Source organism: Eschscholzia californica, unplaced genomic scaffold (assembly GCF_041429995.1).
Source record: "Eschscholzia californica isolate CP2 unplaced genomic scaffold, dmEscCali1.0.p SCAF_1, whole genome shotgun sequence".
NCBI classification, from domain to species: Eukaryota; Viridiplantae; Streptophyta; class Magnoliopsida; order Ranunculales; family Papaveraceae; genus Eschscholzia; species Eschscholzia californica.
Window position 1 is genome coordinate 73,538,846 of NW_028238198.1, and position 19,493 is coordinate 73,558,338.

The 19,493-nt window shown below is 36.4% G+C and overlaps 2 protein-coding genes across 2 annotated transcripts; one reads left to right on the forward strand and one right to left on the reverse strand.

Moving 5' to 3' along the window:
- Positions 1-2,303: 2,303 nt before the first annotated feature.
- FHA2 (SMAD/FHA domain-containing protein) lies at positions 2,304-9,195 on the reverse strand. The gene is made up of 3 exons (XM_086655467.1): positions 8,279-9,195; positions 4,397-4,554; positions 2,304-2,698 (listed from the first exon to the last, which is right to left on the reverse strand). The coding sequence occupies exons 1-3, from the start codon at positions 8,913-8,915 to the stop codon at positions 2,498-2,500; spliced, it is 996 nt and encodes a 331-aa protein (XP_086511593.1). The 5' UTR covers positions 8,916-9,195; the 3' UTR covers positions 2,304-2,497.
- A 4,483-nt stretch (positions 9,196-13,678) lies between these two features.
- On the forward strand, positions 13,679-18,280 carry LOC147569011 (uncharacterized). Its single transcript, XM_086655472.1, has 2 exons — positions 13,679-14,178; positions 16,632-18,280. Exons 1-2 carry the CDS (start codon positions 13,940-13,942, stop codon positions 18,016-18,018), a joined length of 1,626 nt encoding a protein of 541 aa, XP_086511598.1. The 5' UTR covers positions 13,679-13,939; the 3' UTR covers positions 18,019-18,280.
- Positions 18,281-19,493: the final 1,213 nt, after the last annotated feature.

The window sequence follows — 19,493 nt, forward strand, 5'->3', positions numbered from 1 at the left end:
GTGAAGCGAACCTCCGGCGAAGACTCCCCTTCGCTAGAAGAATAGAGATAAGGGAGGGAAGAAGAGAGGGGAGGAGAGAGAGAAAAGAAGAAGAGAGAGTATTCTTTTTAGGATGAAGTCGCCGGGTGAAATTTTTGTCGGACAGCGACCTCTTGTCGGAGAAGAAAGGTGGGGTGGAGAGGAAGAAATGACTTGCAGGAGAAAAGAGGTGAAGTGAAGGAGAAATAAAAGAGATGATGTGGCTTTTTTGTTTTTATGGAAATAATTCCATTTTGGCCCCAAGAGTAGTTCTGGCAAAAGTTAAAAAAAAAATTGCCCTTAGGGGCCAAATCGAACTGTCAGCCACTTATGGAGGGTCTAAAAGGTGAGTTGGTCACAAATTAGGAGTCAAAACAGAATTAATCATATTTTTAATTTACGTGGACATTTGAATCGTATATAGATGGTTATAATCATGAATTTTTGGGTTCCTAGTCCAAAAATCTACCCCTAAACACACATTTAGTCCCCCCTAATATTAATATAGGATTTTAAGTCAAAATAATAATTATAATGGATATTTAGTCCAAATTAGTTAAAGTATGTCTACACTTCAAAGTTACAGTATTTTTCTGCTTAAAAGTTCTTGTTTTGTTTCATAAATTACCTGTTATTTATTGTTAAAGTTTCATACTTTATTTCATGTTTTCCATACTTTATTTCATTTTTTTTATATGTGTCATACATAACACGTTATTTATCAACAATGTTTCTTCCAAAACGAAAAGGACTAAAAACCTATTTTCTGGGAAGATTGGACCGTAAACTTTTTTTGAACTTTATTTTGGACTTAAAACCCATGGACCCTTAATGTAGTTAGCATTTAGGCTAGACACTTACGGATATATGCATTGAGTTTACATTTCTTATTCAGAAAACTTTGTATCTCATTCGTCAAAGAGTTTACAATGTGAGACTATGTTATCATTACTAAGTTTTGCTCTTCACATTTTAATTCCACGTCACTAGTGATAAAGAAAAAAAAAATGATTGAGATTTCTTATAAAAGAGTTGAGGGGAAAGACTACTCTTGTTTGCACTACATTTAAGGATTTTGCTTGGGTGAAATCTTGATAAGTATCTTTCATGAGCACTCCAACAAAAAATAAACATTGTGTCCAAGTCCCACGGATCCAGTACATGGATTTCCCGGTCTCGGACGGGCAATGGAAAATGAAACTTTGTCAAGCGCCCGCCCGTCCGAACAGACAAATGAGAATTTGTCCATTCCACACGGACCGGAAGAGCAAGCGACCGTGAACTACCCGTCTGGTCCGACTCCACCCCTACTCACCTATCCAAAATTTATTTTCTTCCCTCCAACTCAAGGTTATTATTTTCATATCCATACTGCCCTTCTGGTTTAATTTCTTTCTTTCCCTTTTTACACTTCCTTCTTTTGTGTTCGGTGAGAGACGAGCCACAGAAAGAGTAAGGACAGGGATATCAAAGAGCGAGAGAGAAAATAGAGAACAAAAGGGAGAGCGGGAGTGAGAGACAACGATATAAAGAGAGAAGAAAGAGAGTGAGAAAGTCAGGGAAGATGGATTTTTGCAATAAAAATGATATGTAGATCTAGTTGTAAATTGTTATACTGGTAGTAGTGCTATAACTATTTACTGGTAGTACTGCTATGACTATTGGTTGGTCTCTGGACTTCAAAGTTTTGAGATCAATGGGAAATGAGATATTTAAGAAGGTGATCAGCCCAATGGCACGTGAGATTATTATATATTGTATCTTGATCCACTACATTACTTGTATCCGAAACCAATTGCTCAACGACGTAATCTTTTTTCACCGAAAATAATCATTAAAAATCAATTGGAAAATCTTCAAAAAGAGAGGAAGTCATTCTTCATCAGACAAAATCATAGGTTTCAGTTCGAGCATCTCCAAATTCCTAGTTCCACTTCCATCTACGTACCTTATTCGAAGAGTTCCAGAGGACTTCTTTTCATTTCCAAAGAGATCATGTCAGTTTCAGGTTATAGATCAAGGTAAGAAAACAACAAACTTGAAAAAGACTTTTCGGGGATCAATGTTTATAAGGCACATAAGATGGGCGTGGAGACATATATCTCAAAGCAAAATGTAAGTGTACCGCATATCTAAAGGTAGTCAAAACGGTAGAAGTGACAGAAAACACTCCTATCATTTAATTTTACTATTAAAAATTTATTTTATGAACATTGTCGGGGATATTCATGTAATTGGTCGAAAAGTAAAGAAATTTGAACAAGCAACAAAAATGGTGAAGCTTCTTTCTAAACTGGTGTATTCACATAGAAGTCTCGGGTGCCAAATTCAGAACACTAGAATTAAATATGTAACATCTCACAACAATAGAAGAACCAAAACAAAAGTAACTAGGAAAATACTGTTTATAAGTAAACTTGTTTCTAGAAAGCTAGGTGTTTGTTGGTTGATGTTAAGATTAAAGAGAATGAGTTTGTAACTACGAAAGAAGTGATACCAAGGAGACATACTCAGATGTAACTTGGCCTTTGGTCCTTGTGTTGATAACAAAGTGTTCCGGGTATTTCCTTAGCAATGCGAGCAAGCCTGCCCATGGTTTTCCTTTCGCCCGTTCGTCTTCTGTTGTCAGATATCTCCTTACCCTACTGTGATGCCATATACTCCCATACTGTTCCACCAACTGCACCCACCAATATCAACCCATCAACCAAAATGTTAATCAACAAGAACAAATATAAAAATAACAAATAAAAGAAAAAGAAATGGACATTGAGAGCATTGACGTTGAATCCTTGTACAAGTTCAGTCCTAACATTCATATCTTATGTTCTTGTTCAAAAACAAAAATTCAATATCAATCCCATACTGGGTTCGTTTTAAGTCATGAAACTTTAAACACAAGTGATACTCTCATGTTAGATAATATAGAAGGAAATGGGAAAAAGAATGAACACAGAAGATACTGGTACATAAATAAATGTCGCTAGGTGAATAACATAAATTAGTACTTATGCATCTCAATTCGTATCAGCAGAAATCAATCACAATTTGTTAGGTAGAACGAAATGGTCTACTAGATAGGAAGATATCAGTAAGAAATTAAACATTGAAATTTAAAGAAGAATGCCTAGCATAAGATATCTGCATTCAGGTTTCAGGACAAGGATTTAGAAGGAGAAATTTTAGACTGGGTGGTATCGAGAAAGGCATGCTGATGTAAGCCCAGACCCAGCAAGGCAGCACATTAGCAGTTGCCCGGAACTCATACTCGCTAGCAGCCGACCAATGCATATATGTTGCCAAGTTTCTAAATACTTTTTAGCTATTTCATTCCTCCTCATCCACAATTGTTGTTGTTATATTCTTCCCAGAAACGATGAATCAAATGAATTATACACCATAATCCAGTGGAAGATCACAATCTTATCAATTCACCCATTTAAGGAGTCCACAAGAAAAATTGATAACCTGATAACCAATATATAAGAACCACTAACAGATATGCAACAAATTAGTGCAAACATCATGCTGCATATTTAATGCAACAGCATCGAATCATCTCTAAACAATATCCTGCATTCATTATTAAAGATCAGTTTATTTTGTTGACATACTTCATACTTGAATTTAGAAATTATTGTCTTATAACTCCAACCAGGAAATGAGGTATATGCAAGCACAACTGTTATATACTTACGACATTCATGTTATGCTTGTAGACATCCTACCAAAAACCAATTTCTAATGATGGAAGAAGATGTATTTATTATATACTTAGTCATGAGACCTACATGGTCCATGTAAGTTAATTCTCACGTCCTCTGGTGTTATTTCAGCTTAAAGAATGTTGTTTTGTTGGCGTAGAGGTACTGTAGCTGTTTGGCTTATCACTTGTGCCTAGCACTCATACCGCTTTGAATGTGTGGGCATCCATCCAACTCAACACCATTTGCAATTGAGTGAAGAGGCCATAGTATTGTTTACTTGGTCAAGAGGCTTCCTTTTTCATGTGGGACAATTCTCACATGCCCAAAAATGTGGCATTTATTTAGACTAATACTCGTAACTTTTTGGGTGATCTGTAGCTGGTGCGACCGTTCTACCTGGAACTGATGCCAATGAAGTTTGTGGGCATCAAATTAACAACAAATTGGTAATGGATGGAGAAGTCATGGTCACTCCACTTTATCCAGGTAGGTACATTCTCACACAACCCCCTTAAGGCCGCTGACAGAAGCATGTGTGACCATTAGGTCCATTAGGACCGGCTATGCCTCTGTGGTACCATACTAAGTTTGTGAACAAACAATTCACTAATTAAAGAAGTCAATCAAGTAAAAATTAAACCTCTTGTTAAAAATGCTCTAATTAAACCTACCTCAGTATGAAGCTTTGCCATTCCCATCCAATCTCCAGGACCACAAAGATCGGAAAGCACAGTAGCTACAGAAGAAACCACATCTTTTTCTTCCAACTGCAGAAGTTGATGATTGTCCGCATCCCTCGTAGCCCTTGATCTCGGATCTGACTTTTTGTCTGCATGATTGTATCCAGAGCATATATCAACTTTCAGCTTAACTATTGATAAAAAATGCATGTGGTTCGTAAACACTGAAACAAGAAATATAAAGTACGAGCAACGAAAAGTAAACCGAAACCAGTCCCTTACGGAGATTGAAGATTGTGCTAGCTAGAAATCTTGAACTAAGAAGGCGAATTTAGAGCCAGATGGTATAAGAGTTACATAGAAGTCCACTTTATTTTTGGCTAAGGATACTTGATTACATCATTATAAATTAGAACAAGCGTGAGTAATAATAGCTAGAGGCTACAACATGCATCAATCAGAATCTTAACTAAGTAAAAAAAATGTAAACCATAATCTTTCACTATGCATTTCCAACTCTGAGTCAATATATCTATAACAAATACTGTTACTAGTAAGAACTAACTGATAAAAATGACCTCCAAGAAAAACTTCATAAGAACTCTTCAACCAACTACAGTTATGACTTATGAGGACACTTGTGCTCCTCCAAATTAACATCATAACCACATCCTAACTCATTTATTCCTAACATTATCACTTCACAAGTCACATTTATTCGTTCTTTGGTACTTCATAGTAGCTTGTTGTGACTATCTAAGCCTTGAAACCATTGCACATTTTAGAAAAGCCTTATGTCCACCAACCACCAGTGGTAAAATAACAAAATTTTCTGAGAATACAATTTAGTACTTTAATATGAATATGATCTATGCAATACAAAATGGACCACATCATCATCCAATAACCAAATCATCAAAGATCAATAGGCCACCAGTATTGTATTCATCCATAGTAGTATAGTATACCTAAATATCATATATTAGGTATCCTCCCAAACATTCAAACTTCTATATACATTTTTTACTCGGTCGGATTTGTAAACCACAGGCATATCACGTAATCAAGACCGAGTATTTAAACACGCCTTGAGGCGACTATTGCGCCACCAAACCTCTCAGGCAGGAATGACGTTAAAGGTTGCACCTTAAAGCGCAACAGGAGAAAAGGTGCACCATACTAACATAAAAATATTTCGAGTTGAAATAACCAGTATACAGAAAAACCAGAGTATGCAATGAATACCCAAATGCTTGATTCCAGTTACACTGACACGGTAGCACTAAATGCTAAAATGTAAAGTAAGATCCTAAAAGCAACTGTGAAAGATGTTAAAAGCAAGTTAAGAAAAGGACCAATTTAGAACTTCAGAATAGAAGAGGAAAGATAAGTAGAGGGCAGCTGTACGACAAATAATACATAGTTATCCACATAACAGAAGCCTTATATCACAAATTTAGGAAGGTCAACGCATACCGCTCCCAATACATCTACTCGCTCATCGTAAGACCGCATCCCAATTAAATGCTACATTCCAGACATGGAATCTCACCAGAAACAAAAGTGTTTTCCTACATTTGCTAATACGTAATAATTGATATTTTATGTCTCTCTTTTGTTTGTTTACTTCAATTTTTTTCTTAAACTACATGTCTTTTATGCATATTCAACCTTTGCATCCAAGAACAGAAAAATGGTTACTAGTCAGTCATAGTGAGCAAGTAGCAGCTAGTTGACATGTACAACTGGCTAGCCAGTAGCCCCAACTCCCTATTTCTAGAATCCACGAATTCAACAACAAAAGGTTCGACGGCAAGTTAGTTGTCCTGGGATTACTACAAACATCATTTTTGGGTATCAGTATAATAACTTCTGATGAAAAGGAAACACTGTAAGATAAAGAAGAAATAACCCTAGTTTTGAGACCCCCATGCAAACTTATTATCCTGGATTCAACAGCTAAAACAGATCTTAACCGTATTCTCCTGGTTTCGAGAAACAGACTTTACGTACCCATATAAACTTATTAATCAAGTCGCAGGACATATAGACATAGTGCATATTGAGAGAGACTGGCACCAATTGTATATTGATCGTTATTATGTGAAATAATGAAATATCCTGTACGAAGCATCTCTGTTTAGGAAATATGACTTTTCACCCAGTTCAATCGCTGTCATAATCCTACTTGTTTTAATTAGATATGTCAAATTTAGATTTTATTTGATATTCTGATTCCTACTCCAATTTGTTATTTATTACGCTAAATCACTACAAACATAACCTCATGATCTTGTCATGGTAAAATTTATTTCGTGGTAGTTATTTTCTTGCTAATACAAGTACAACTGGAAGTTTGGTTTATTTTAATGCTTGTTAAATGATCAGGTAAAGTTCTCTAATGTTTTAGAAAGCGTACCACATATGATGAAATTTCATTTCCAAGCTTTCTTAGAACCAAGGATCCCTTGCTCCTTTTCTAATCAAATAAGTCTCGCTTTGGTTTTTGGTAATATACAAAACAAAGCTTCCTTTCTTTGTGCTAATTTTGATATTTCCCTATGGGGTTGCGCACACCTTAATGAAAGTCCGCAATATAAAACTAATACCAACATATGGTAACCACATTTAATGGGCCTGCAAAGCTTCCTTCCTTAATAGAAGTCCAGAACTCCAGATAACTTACTAATATAGTCACAATGAACACGGGTCAATGGATGAGTTCACATATATAGATGCGGCAGATGTTTTTGGAAAAAAAAAGAATAATTAGAAACATATCAAACATTTTCAAGAAATCATACTTGACAAACGTGGCCATTAAACTTGATCACATGCATGACAGGGGGGGTGGGAGGTTATGCCTTATCATAACAAATTAAAGATTGACTTGTTAACACTAAACTCGGATTTGTTCTACATTTCTACAAATGATACATGTGAGTTTACTACGATTCCAACGAGACTTGTATCTCACTCTCTTTGGGAAGAGAAAATTTATGCCTTTCCCTCAACGACCCGGACCTTCGAATTTTGATTTTTATCTGCCTAACACCTTTTATACCTTAACATGGTGTGTCCCACTCTCCTCTCCCCTCATTTACTCACTTTCAAATAGCTGGGACTGTGCGGAGTTGGTTGAGTAACTCAGGAATCAAATGATTCCACGATGGAGAAAATTTGAGGGCCATACCAGTAAAAGAATTAAATGAAGTGTTGTTCCAGGTGGTCAGAAGAATTAAGAACCTTAAAACCCCTTCCTTCTGGCTAGGTATGTTGTTCTTCGCCTTGTCGAGTGTTCAACACTTGCGCTCAAACAGAACTACATAAGTTGGTTCTCTTTCTTGATATGTACAAGCCAAAAAGAGCAAATCAAGTAATCAACTACTGAAAACCTACCCAATTTTCACTTCCTTTATTAGAATAAACAACCCGATTAGACCTCCGACCATCTAGGACTGATCAAAGGCAATGCACTTATGCTACTGAGTGAAACTAGAGATTTAAAACACAGATAATTCAAACACCTCGATCCATGAATATAATCACGAACCGATCAAAAACTGACAGGCAAACTTTGGTAAGGTAGATGTAACCTTTTTCTTCTTGAAACCTTACTTTCTCAATTGGGTTTCAAGCAAGCGAAAAAAACGCAACGACGAAACTACTTCAAAAAATTGAACCCTAGACTTCTAATTCAGTCAAAAAAAATTCTAAGGTCGAATATCTCCTCTCCCTTATAATCCCAAGTATACAGATGATACACAGAAAAACCGGATATAAATTGGTACGATATCAAAGATACAAACTAAGTAAATTCCGACTAAAGAAACAAAAATTAAACAAAGTAAGAAAGATAAAGAGATCACTGACCAGAAGATCCTGCCTTTCCAGTTCCATACCCAAATTCCTGAATATCTCCAGGCCTCCTCATTTTCTTATTAGCACCAACAGGAACCCCATCATCTTCATAATCATCATAACCTTCTTCTTCTTCATCACCATTATCCTCATCATCATCATCATCCTCTTCATCATCATCATCATTTGGTGCCCTAATTTGTCCCCTACTAGACCCATACATCGCTGGCTGTTGAGACACAATTCGACCCACAGAAGAAGAATTCGAGATATGACGAGGCACAGCTGAACCACCTAAAATACTTCTAACAGGAAGAAGAAAATAAAATTTCTTATCCCCAATCTGTAAAAGATCTTGTGAATCTAATTTCACAGGTGGATCACCAGGAAGATGAAGAACACCTTCAACAAAACAACCATTTTTACCTAAAACTTCAAGAGCAAAACGACGACGTTGAAAATCATAAAAGATTCGAGCATGATTTCGAGAAATGTTCATACCACCACCTAAACTTGCTAAATCAACATCAACTGTTGATTTCTTACTGTTTCTGCCTAAAATTATTGAGTAGGTTTGCATGAAGTATTCAAAATCTTCGCCTTGAAGTTTGGCGAAACCGGCTTCGACTTCGCCGCCGGTGGTACCCATCGGGGTAAGATTGAGGGGATTTTGGAGGTGGTGTTAATGGCGGAAGCTTGAGAGGTTATTCATGGAGAAGGTTCAGACAGGAGGAAGGATAAATTTCGTCGGACGATTAGGAGAGAGAGAGAGAGGATTTGGAGAACTGTGGGGAGGTTACGAAGGGAGGTAGGGATTCTTTTCGGAAGAGAAGTTTAAAAGCGGTTTTCTTTGTTGCTAGAGACGCCCCTTTCCACATGAACCCCCAAAATTGTGCTAGAGGGCTTTTAGAGCATCACTAATGCAACACTCAGACTAAAATAAACTCGAAGTGCCACTTAAAATTTTTTGAGTTTTTTGGGAAAAATTCTCTCTAATGTAACACGTTATTTGGATCTCAAAATGACGTGACATCATTTAATATTGAGATATCTCAAGAAGAAACTCAATATTTGAGATTTCTTTTGAATATCTCAGTTGCCCACTCAATATTAAAAGCAAATCTAACCATTTAGGAAATGACACCTAAGTTATTTTTAAGTTCTTAGAATGTTGTATTGGGAATGTCTTTCGAATTGAGGATCTCAATATTGATATCTAGGAAAGAGAAATTCAATTGAACCTTGACACATAGAACAATTTGAATTTTTTTTTTTTTTTGAATTTTGCATGGGAGATGCTCTTAGCAAGAATAGGTGTGTGAGGAAGTGTTGCTCCTTCGAGGTGTGTGTGTGAGCATGTAGGGTGCTAACATCTAAAAAAGTCTCCGGAAAATAAAGATTTTGGTCTTACATTTGACTAAGGGGCAATCTTATTTCGAGCCCAATACTTGACTTTGTTTTTTGCCACCTAATTTTCATATCCCACTTGCAACTACCGCCTCCGACCACCACTGTCATCTATTTCTTTCTCTTTTTCTCCCTTTACTTCCTCGTGTCTTTTTCTTTCCTTTTCTCTTCTCATCTCTCCCTTTCTCGATCTCTCTCTCTCTCTCTCTCTCTCTCTCATGGTCATTATCTATATCTCATGCTCTTACTCCCTCTCACTGTGTTTGACGATGGAAAGAGAACATTTTGCTAGAATCCCCTTCATCTGAGACGAAAAAGACCCCGAAGAAGTTTAGTGAAACCATCCTCGAGGGTTACGTGGTCGGCCAGCCACAATACATCTCACAGGTGCCCCCGCACGAGATGTATAGTGTAAATCTTGTGTCTAAACGTTTTATGGTCGTCCGCCCAAGAAAGTTTGGTACTCTCGAGGAAGAACACTTTCCTTCGCCGAAAGTAAGAGAGAGAGAGAAAGAAAGAAAAGGAAAAAAAGTGGTTGATGGTCGAAAATGGTGGTTTTGCTCAGAAGTTGTGGTGGTGGAGGTAAGGTGAAGATGAAGATGAAGTTACGGAGCAAAGTACAATCAAGTAAAATTGCGACATAAAAACAAAGATGCCCCTCAATCAACCTTAATTGACTAAGTCTTTTATTTTATGGTGACTTTATTGGATGCTCCAAAGTCGCAGTAGAACAAAAGTTATAAGGAGATTTCTAATATGAATTAGTGAGAAGCTTGGAAGAGAAAACACAGAGTCACAGACTTCAAAAAAAAAATTATGGACACACTAGCCACATAGCCTTTATCAACAGTAAAGGTCGCAGCTTTGAAGCACCCCAAAATAGTCTCAGGAGATAAAGACTTCGATCAATTAGATACCTAGGGAAAACCTCATTTTAATTCCAAAAAGTCGCTTGTTTTTTGACCCTTTAATCTTCATCTCTCACATCTGACAACCACTCAACCCCAACTCCCACCACCACACCATTTCATATTATTTTTCTTTTCTTTTTTTCCCACTTTCTACTCTTTTATGCTCTCTTTCTCTCCTTATCCCTTCTTGCCCTTCTCTCTCTCTCCACCTCTCTCCCTTTCTCTCTCTCTCTCTCTCTCTCTCTCTCTCTCTCTCTTTATCTCTCTCTCTCTCTCACACTCTCTCTCTCTCACTGTTCCCACGAAGAGAAGGAAATAGAGAAGGATTTCCTTTACCATAGCTGCCTTTGTCTGAAATGAAGGGAAAATCGATGAGGATTTTCAACAAAACCCTCTTCGAGAATTTCAGGGCCTTGATCGAGGGGTTTGTGGTCGGTCATCCATGAGATATTTCGTGGTCGGAGAACATGAGATTTTCGTAGCTGAACGCCCATAAGAGGTATCTTGGTCGTCCAATCAAGGGTTACAGAACCTCGATCGAGGGTCTGGAACAGAAGATGACAACATCGCAACAATAGTGTTGCCCTGCTGCAGCAAGGAAAATGAAGAAGTGCACACCTTCTTCTTCATCAAGACAACAAATCTCAGATCTGGTGGGTATTTTAGAGAGAGAGATGGTGGTGGTTAATGGTCGAAAATGATGGTGGTGGTAGTGAAGGTCAAGTGAAGATGAAGATTAGGAGGTATAATTCAATCAAATAAAAATTTGGACTAAAACTTACAATCAAATAAAAATTTAAATCAATTTTAATTACCTAATTCTTTATCCCTTAATACTATTTAGGAATACCAGTCAGGTGAGATTTAGAGAAAGGAAGTGAAAAATTTCCTCTCTCTAAATCTCGTCCGACCACGACACCCGACCATGATTCACTCGGAAGAGTGGGAGGACATGGTATCAGAGTTAGCGAAGTAAATAATGAACTGGTCAAGAACCAAATTTAGCCCAGTTCATAGAATAAACTTGGAGAGAGCTCTCTTTTCACTAAATGTGACGGATGTTTGGAGCCCAAGCTAAAAAATCAAAGTCTTAGGGTTTCAACTTTCATTGGTCTTCCCATTCATATTAATCAAATGAGACATACAACGAAATTTACTATTCTATATTTTTCAAAAGGAACCTTTTTTTTGTAATCGGTCATATTGAGTAACTAAATTGAACAAGATCTAACTAAATACATAAAGGTTTTGCCAAATTTGACATAACGGAGGAACATGATCAAGTTTTGGATGCTATAGGAAGAAGAGGACTTCACAACAGAGCGCCTGAGTGATGGAGTGCAGTCGGTGCATCTGCACCGGGTTTCCCTCTACCCAGTGGCCCCATTTCGGGTAGTGCTTTAGAAACGAACTTCTATAATATGTTCCATTCTACATTACAACGTGGTATATAGCTCAATTTATATGGAACTCATCCTGGGCTTCTGAGGTCTCGACTTTGAATCCCCTTCACAACCTGACTAGCTTTATTTTTTCTTTGTGTTTACCAAGTTGTAGCCTCCATACGCGCCCCCATAATTTTTTTTTACTGGTTTCAAGCCTCTATAAGCACTCCACATACAAAATAAAAAGCCTACTTATGATTTTAGGACCCTTATCGACATTCTAAAGGCTATTATAGTATCTAATTTTAGTTTTTCCCTCTACTCATCTCTCTTTTATATACTAGGGTATAGCCTGTGTCTCCGCCACGAGATAATTTGTCGATCATGTTAGTAGATGAAGACAAACTAGAATCATACAACAAAAAAAAGTGTCAATCAAATTCCTACTAAATTCGTCTCTTGAAAATCAAAATAAAATTATTTTTTGCTTTAATATTAACATGACCAATACAAATTTAAGATGAAAATTGTAGGTAATTATTTTAAGAATAAGTGGGGAGTTGTATGTTGAGAGGTAGTTAGATTAGTGGAAAAAAATCCAATGGTGAAAATTGAACTATGAATATTGACGGATGAGATTTATAAACTAAAGTTATGACATGGCACTAAAACCTATGTCATTTGTTATATAGAGGCTTATATGTATTGTCTCACAAATATACATATTATTATTTGTTTTCCTAGTAATATTTCCTATGCAAAACAAAATTATTTTCCACAAGTTGCATAAGATTTCTATGTGAATATTCGTTTTAGTTTATAAAATTGCAACTTTGAAATAGTGCGTTAATTTGTGTTATTAGGTTTATATCATTATTACATCATTGAGTATAGTTTTTTTTAATTATTTTTAATTCAATTAGTTATGTAATTTGCATAAACATGTACTTTTCATGATGTTTCATAAATCGAAGTTCTTCAGACAAATGATTTATTTATCTATTATATTGCACGTACTTTTTTGGTTCTCACATCATCATAGGAAGGTCTTCGAACAAAATTTTCTCACCGGATCTCTAAATGCTCGGTCACGCCATCGTTTTTTTAAAATAGGCTTAAAGACAATACGATCGAAATGTTTACTGAAAGCAAATATCTTAAAATAAGCCTTTTTTGAGAAATCGACTAAGATTTACGTTAGTCATTACAAAACTTTGATACATCATCAAAATGTGATAAACACTATAACCGCCTAAGTTAAAACAATAACTAAATGGGCATAAAGCTCAACAACATAGAGCTTAAAACTCGACAAACTTGTTATTATTTATATCTTTAATAACTCAAATTCAATAACTATAGAACCATCTTCTCTGAAATCGAACACAGGACCACTACAGTTTTAGGGTTTATGTCAAGACTATCAACCATTTGCGCAACTTCCAAAACAAGTGTTAACAAAGTCACCGTCCCTAGTTTTTCTTTTCATAATCGTATCCAACGGCAACAAGTTCAGAACAGATTATATGATCCGACGTCTACCATTAATTAGTCAATTACTCTCAACGAGGTCCACGGCTGACACATGTAGGTTTATATACTCTAGCCTCTTGAAAAATGTGTGTGGGTAAACATCACGCCACATAATTTTAACCATAATTTTGTGTATCATTACCCAATAAATGAAGGTGAACAAAATCATACTCATTGTACTTGAATGTCTTCTTCCCCACTTTCTCTTCACTCACTGTCGGCGTTTTTGTCCAAATAAATTCACATTTAAAAAAATTTCATTTCTTCTCATCTTCTCTCTCTCTCTCCTGTTTACTTTCTCTCTCTAAAAACGACCATTTCAATCATCCTTCTCGAGGTCAGAACACAGAAGGAAGAAGAAGACTTTCACGAACCTTGTAATATAACCTAATGCCAGGTTTTCTGGTTCAGTGATTTTGTTCAGAAGACATTGAAAAATGGGAGTATTAGGGGAATCTTGGTGTTTTTGTAATGGAGGAGGGAAATCAGAGAGAATGAAAGGTAGTTTATTTTGTAGTAAAGGTTCAGCAATGGCGAGAGTTTGTGGTGGAACTGGATTTCTTATCCATAGAAATCTTTTATTGACTACTCATATTAACCTTCCTTCTGTTACTGCTGCTGAAGGAGCCGAGATTTGTTTGCAGAATAAAGTTAATGCCAAACTCGTTCCTCATAGGTTAGTGTAGTTGACCTTCTTTTGGATCCCTAATTTTCTCTCTCTAACTCCAACTCTAATTCAATCTCGGAAATGCGCTTAATCTTTGATTATTTAATCTGGGTTTTTTTTTGTTGTGTTAAAAATGTTAGATGTTTTAAATTTCAGTTTAATTGGAAATTTTGGTTCTGTTAGAAGTAGTAATTTATTTGTGAAAATGTTAGATCTAATAATACTAAAATTAATTTGATTAGTACTTAGCTATTGATTTTGAGGAATGTAGTTTGGAAATTTGATCTCTGAGGTGTTTGATGTTCTAGTTTTCTTTTCAAGTGAAAATTGTAATTGTATCTGTCATTGAAATTCCTTCTCTTAAGTTCATCAATTGAACTTCCTGGCTGGTCTCATGCCTCACTTGACCGCCTGTCTATCTATAGTTTTACCCTCACCCTCCTCCTAGTTTCTCAAATTGATTAAATCCTTGATTGTGGGGGGTGAGTCGGTTACCCAAGTGTCCAATTTAATCCTTAAGTGGTTTAAACTGCATTTCTTCTTGTAGTTGTAAATTTTTTATAAGGTAAACATTGGTTAATGTAATTGAATTCGAAGAAGACCTACAATCTTATTATTTAACTATTTCTATTTGCGGAACATTGTTTGGAATTATTGTATGGTAGATGAACTAATAATGTGGTATTTAGATTTGATCTTTGGTGTAATAATGTGAAATTGCAGAAATTTAGTTTAATAGACTATATTCGAGTTGTATATTGTCGTTTTTATGGTGTTCCCAACCCATTCATTATTCACCCATTCATTCATTATTTAATAACCTAACAAGGAGGAAGTGCGAGGTGGTGCATGGTCTTTGAAGTTTGTGGCCAAGGGGCAAGAAGTGATATTGGTCGGTGGGTTGATATGGGTCTGCTTGTGGTGCGGAGTTGTATGGCATTGTTGAGCGGGAAATGATGTTATGGTTTCCTAGGTGTTGATGGAGGTGTTCTGCTTGAAGTAAGTGGTGATGTTTTGAAAGGGTGAATGGTCTGAGTTTGTGAATGGGGTTGTCTTAGTAGATCACAGGGTTGGACTTGGTGATAGGTTGTGGAAAGAGAATGTTGTGGGAATGGAAAGAATTTGGGTAGTGGCCATGGTCGAGTGGTTGGGTTAGGGCTAGTCGGGGGGTGGGTGGGAAGGTGAGGGGTAAAAATGAGTAATGGTACAAGTGTGGGTTGTCGGCGAGGAGGGGATTGATGAATGGTGTGGGCTGGGTATAAGTGGCCTTGTTTTCAGAAGTTAATAAATGAGTTTGAACAACATGGTAATGCTTGAACATGTGTCTATAGTACAAGATATGATAATATAGTAATGCTAGACTATATAAGTTTCGAAGGTTAAATATCATGTGGATTTTGAGATTAAGTTGTTACTATTTACTATGCAGCATTGCAGCTGCATATTTTATCAGGTTATCTTTGTCAACTCTTCCCTTAAACGGAAGTAATCTAAAGACTTTAAGTGTATTTTAGAGCATCCATTAGCTGCTTTAGTTCAACTTTTTCTTTACAACTAAAAACCACATATTCCAAGTTTATGCTATAAAGTGCAACGAACAAACTTATGTCACGTGGTTCTGAATTAACCAATTTGATGAGTTCTGTATGCCCTATAACATTATCGTAGACTGTTCACTGTTGTGCCTAAGAAGCAGCAGTAGTAGAAGGAAAATGAGTTTGTGGAATATCTTTTACAGAAATGTCAAAAATTAAAAAAAGAACTTTGCACTGTGTGGTAATGCTAGAACATGTCTCTTTATTACAAGTTACTATAATATGACAATGCTAGAAGACATTAGTTTCCAAATATTTAATCTCTTGTGTATTTTGAGATCAAGTAGTTACTACACTATAACTGCATATTTTATCATGTTATTCTCATCAACTCTTTTCTTATATGAAGACTTGAAGTATAGATATGTGGCATGGATCCTTTTATTATTTGACTTGGACTCATGTCAAATACTTGCAGTTAGAAATGGATATATTATGCTTAGTTCGTATCGTCGTATGTAATTTTGGATGCAGTTCCACAAAATTAGGCCAGGACGATAAAATACTAGTCTAGGTCCGTTTATATGTAAATTGTTTTACAACTTGGTAATGGTAAATGGTTGAACCAGAATTACAAAAATTGTGAGTATAAAAAATAAATAAAACAAGTAAATGTTAATGTGCACAAGGGTGTTCTGTATCAGATTTCTTAGGTTGTCCTATCCAAAACTTCGTAATGATATCGTATACTACGAGGTGTGGGATACTAATACCCATACTAGTTCCATGTCCTGAAGGTATCACTAAACATCTTTGATGTTATTTTATGTTGTATTTTGCATTTGAGGAAAGCTTTCCTTTTCAAGTTTCATCTGTGAAATTAAGCATTCTGATATCTATTTCCCTCACATTTTCATCTGGTTGCAGGTTTTTCATTACGAGCTCAGTTCTTGACCTTACAATAGTTGCATTAGATGCAATGGACGGGGATTCAGCTGCCCATAGCCAGCAGCCTCATTACTTAAAGACTTGCTCAAATCCATCTCTTGATCTTGGAAGTATAGTTTATCTTCTAGGTCACACAGAAAATAATGAATTGACAGTGGGTGAAGGCAAAGTGGTCATAGCAACTGATAATCTGATAAAACTATCAACAGATGGGATAACATGGAGCCCAGGATCTGCAGGTTTTGATGTTCAAGGTAATCTTGCTTTTATGGTATGTGATCCCATGAATCTAGCTACTTCAACTACAAAATCTTCAACCACTTCGACAACATCAACATCGTCACCTTCATTGAAAAAAGATCAGTCCATGCAGTTCGCAATCCCAGTTCCCATAATCTGTGATTGGTTATACCAGCACTGGGAGGGCAGCTTGGATGAACTTAGCAAACCCAAATTGCCGTTTATCCGATTAATGTCTTCAGGACAAAAGAGCGAACATTCTTGTTCTTCTTTCACCCTTCGCCAGGTTTTCAAACCAACAGATGGTGAGAACGGTGGAAGCCCGTCGTCATCAAATATCATCTCTGTACCCAGAAACCAGCCCAGACTAGGCTATCCGGCATCAGCAAATGTATGCCAAGAGGAGAACTCTGTAGTAACCCATGAACAGGAAACACCGACTCCAGAAATCTATGAATCACCAAGATTGGCTCCAATTATGGTCCAGAGAAAAGAACATAACCAGATCCAGCTTTTGGATATCAATTTCCCTCCTAGAATGGTAAAAGCTACAGTTCTTCCACAACCTATGGAATGTCCGACTCCAACTTCAGATGAGAATGTTATCGAGGCATTGAAAAGCCCGGCAAGAGAAGATATAATAAGTAACCCAGGGAAAATTAAGGATATCATCTCAACTGGGTCTGTTAATGGTGATCACAGTGAAGTTCAGTCTAGTTCATATCCCTTAGAGACTTCACAATATGAGATGGAAGGTTTCTTAGGTGATTATAGCAGCGAAGGAGAGACAACAATGTACTCAGCTGAGACAATGGAAAGCAGAAACTACACTACTCCTAGAGAAGATAAGTTTCAGCAAGTGGGAAGAAGCCAAAGTTGTGTTAATTATAATAGAAGTAGTCCAATTCAAAGAAATCAGATAGCTCGAAAGACAACTTCAGACAAGCAACAGCGAAGTTTTAACACAGGAAGGAAAACTTATTCACATGGGGCAGCAGCATCTAGGAGAAGCCACGATTTTTGTAGTCCTACTGTTTCGTCGATCATTAAAAGAAGGAACAGCTTGGATCAAATGACTAAACCCCGCGAAAGTAGAGCTCAGCTTTCCCCAAGATGGAACTTTTAATCGATCCGTTTGAAGGGTTGTTCATTTGTAGTGTAACCAACCAATGTTTTTCTTTTTGGTGATTATATGTGCAGAGTAAGCTGAAGCTGAGTAAACAAATTCAGCAAGACTTCTAGTAAAGCTTCCTGATTACGGAAAGAGGTATTTATCTTCGATGCAGTTTGTCGCAATTTTCTACGTTATTGTGTTCTAATTTATACATATCTGTAGATTGTAACTCTCTTGTTACAGTCAATTTAATGGTTGTGGGTTCATATGCAAATTAAACCACTTTTCTATTGATTTTACAATTCCATGGCTATGAACTTTCTCCACTTACTCTGTTGTCCACAGCCGGAAAGTGCCTGCGTTTTTCTTTATTTACTATTTTACGAAAATTAGGGGTGCGAAAATTATGTGGCTGGGGTTAGAAGTTTGGGTAGCTGGCCTTTAACCCGTGGCTTTGTACTAAAACTCATAAAGCCCATAGCGCTTGGGTCAAATTGAGTTTTACCATGGGCACATATCATCCTCCTTGACTGGGTCCAAAGACCTGGACCCCCACAAACACAAAATGGATAGTCTCTGGGTTTTCCACAAAAAAAGGGTTTTTTAGGCCTTCACCCCAAATATGAGGTTAATTAGGGGTTGAGCCCCGAGTTTTAATTTAATTAGGTTTCCACCTTTACTTAGATGGGTTCCTTTAACTGTCTGTTTAGTTGTTCCTTGTTTAGTTGTTCCTTGCCAAATAATATTTGACAAAATTACTCCTTTAAGATTCTTTTGGCTTTGGCCCCTAAAATAATATGTAATTAGAGGTTGACCCTTGTTGTTGAATTTGTTACAAATTCCACTTATTAAATACGGAAGTGCTATAATCACAAAGGACTTGACAAAAGAAGTTACCCGGCTGATGTGGCGGTTGTGATATTCATCTCTCAACGACCTGATTTAGTCAAAATTTCAAATCACAACCGCCACATCAGCTGAATGATAGGCCTAAAAATAGGTCTATTCCCGCAAGTATACGGGGTTAAGTTATAGTATTGAAAATAAGATCGAGTATCGTCCCAAGGACAAGCTATTTTATCTAAATCTCGAATTAAAACCCCCTTTCATTAATTTTGATTTGTTTTTAAGAAACTATTTTAAAAAGAAAGCAATACTAAAAGACTAATAAGAATGAAATCAAGATGAGAAGAAGAATCTAGGGTTTTCGATTTCACCACATAAATGGACTACTTAAAACATGCATTAATTAACAAATCCCTTTTCTCATGTATAACTCAAAATCTAACATAATAAACTATTTAGATTTCGGAATATATTCTTTAATAACACAATTCAAAATCAAGAATGTATGATTGACTACCATATAAAACCAAATTCCTACACTATCATTCAAGATCTAAAAGTCATATCTCATCTAATAAATCAATAAAAGCATGAAATATCTAATTATAATACATGAATGATAATAAGGTTATAGAATCAAC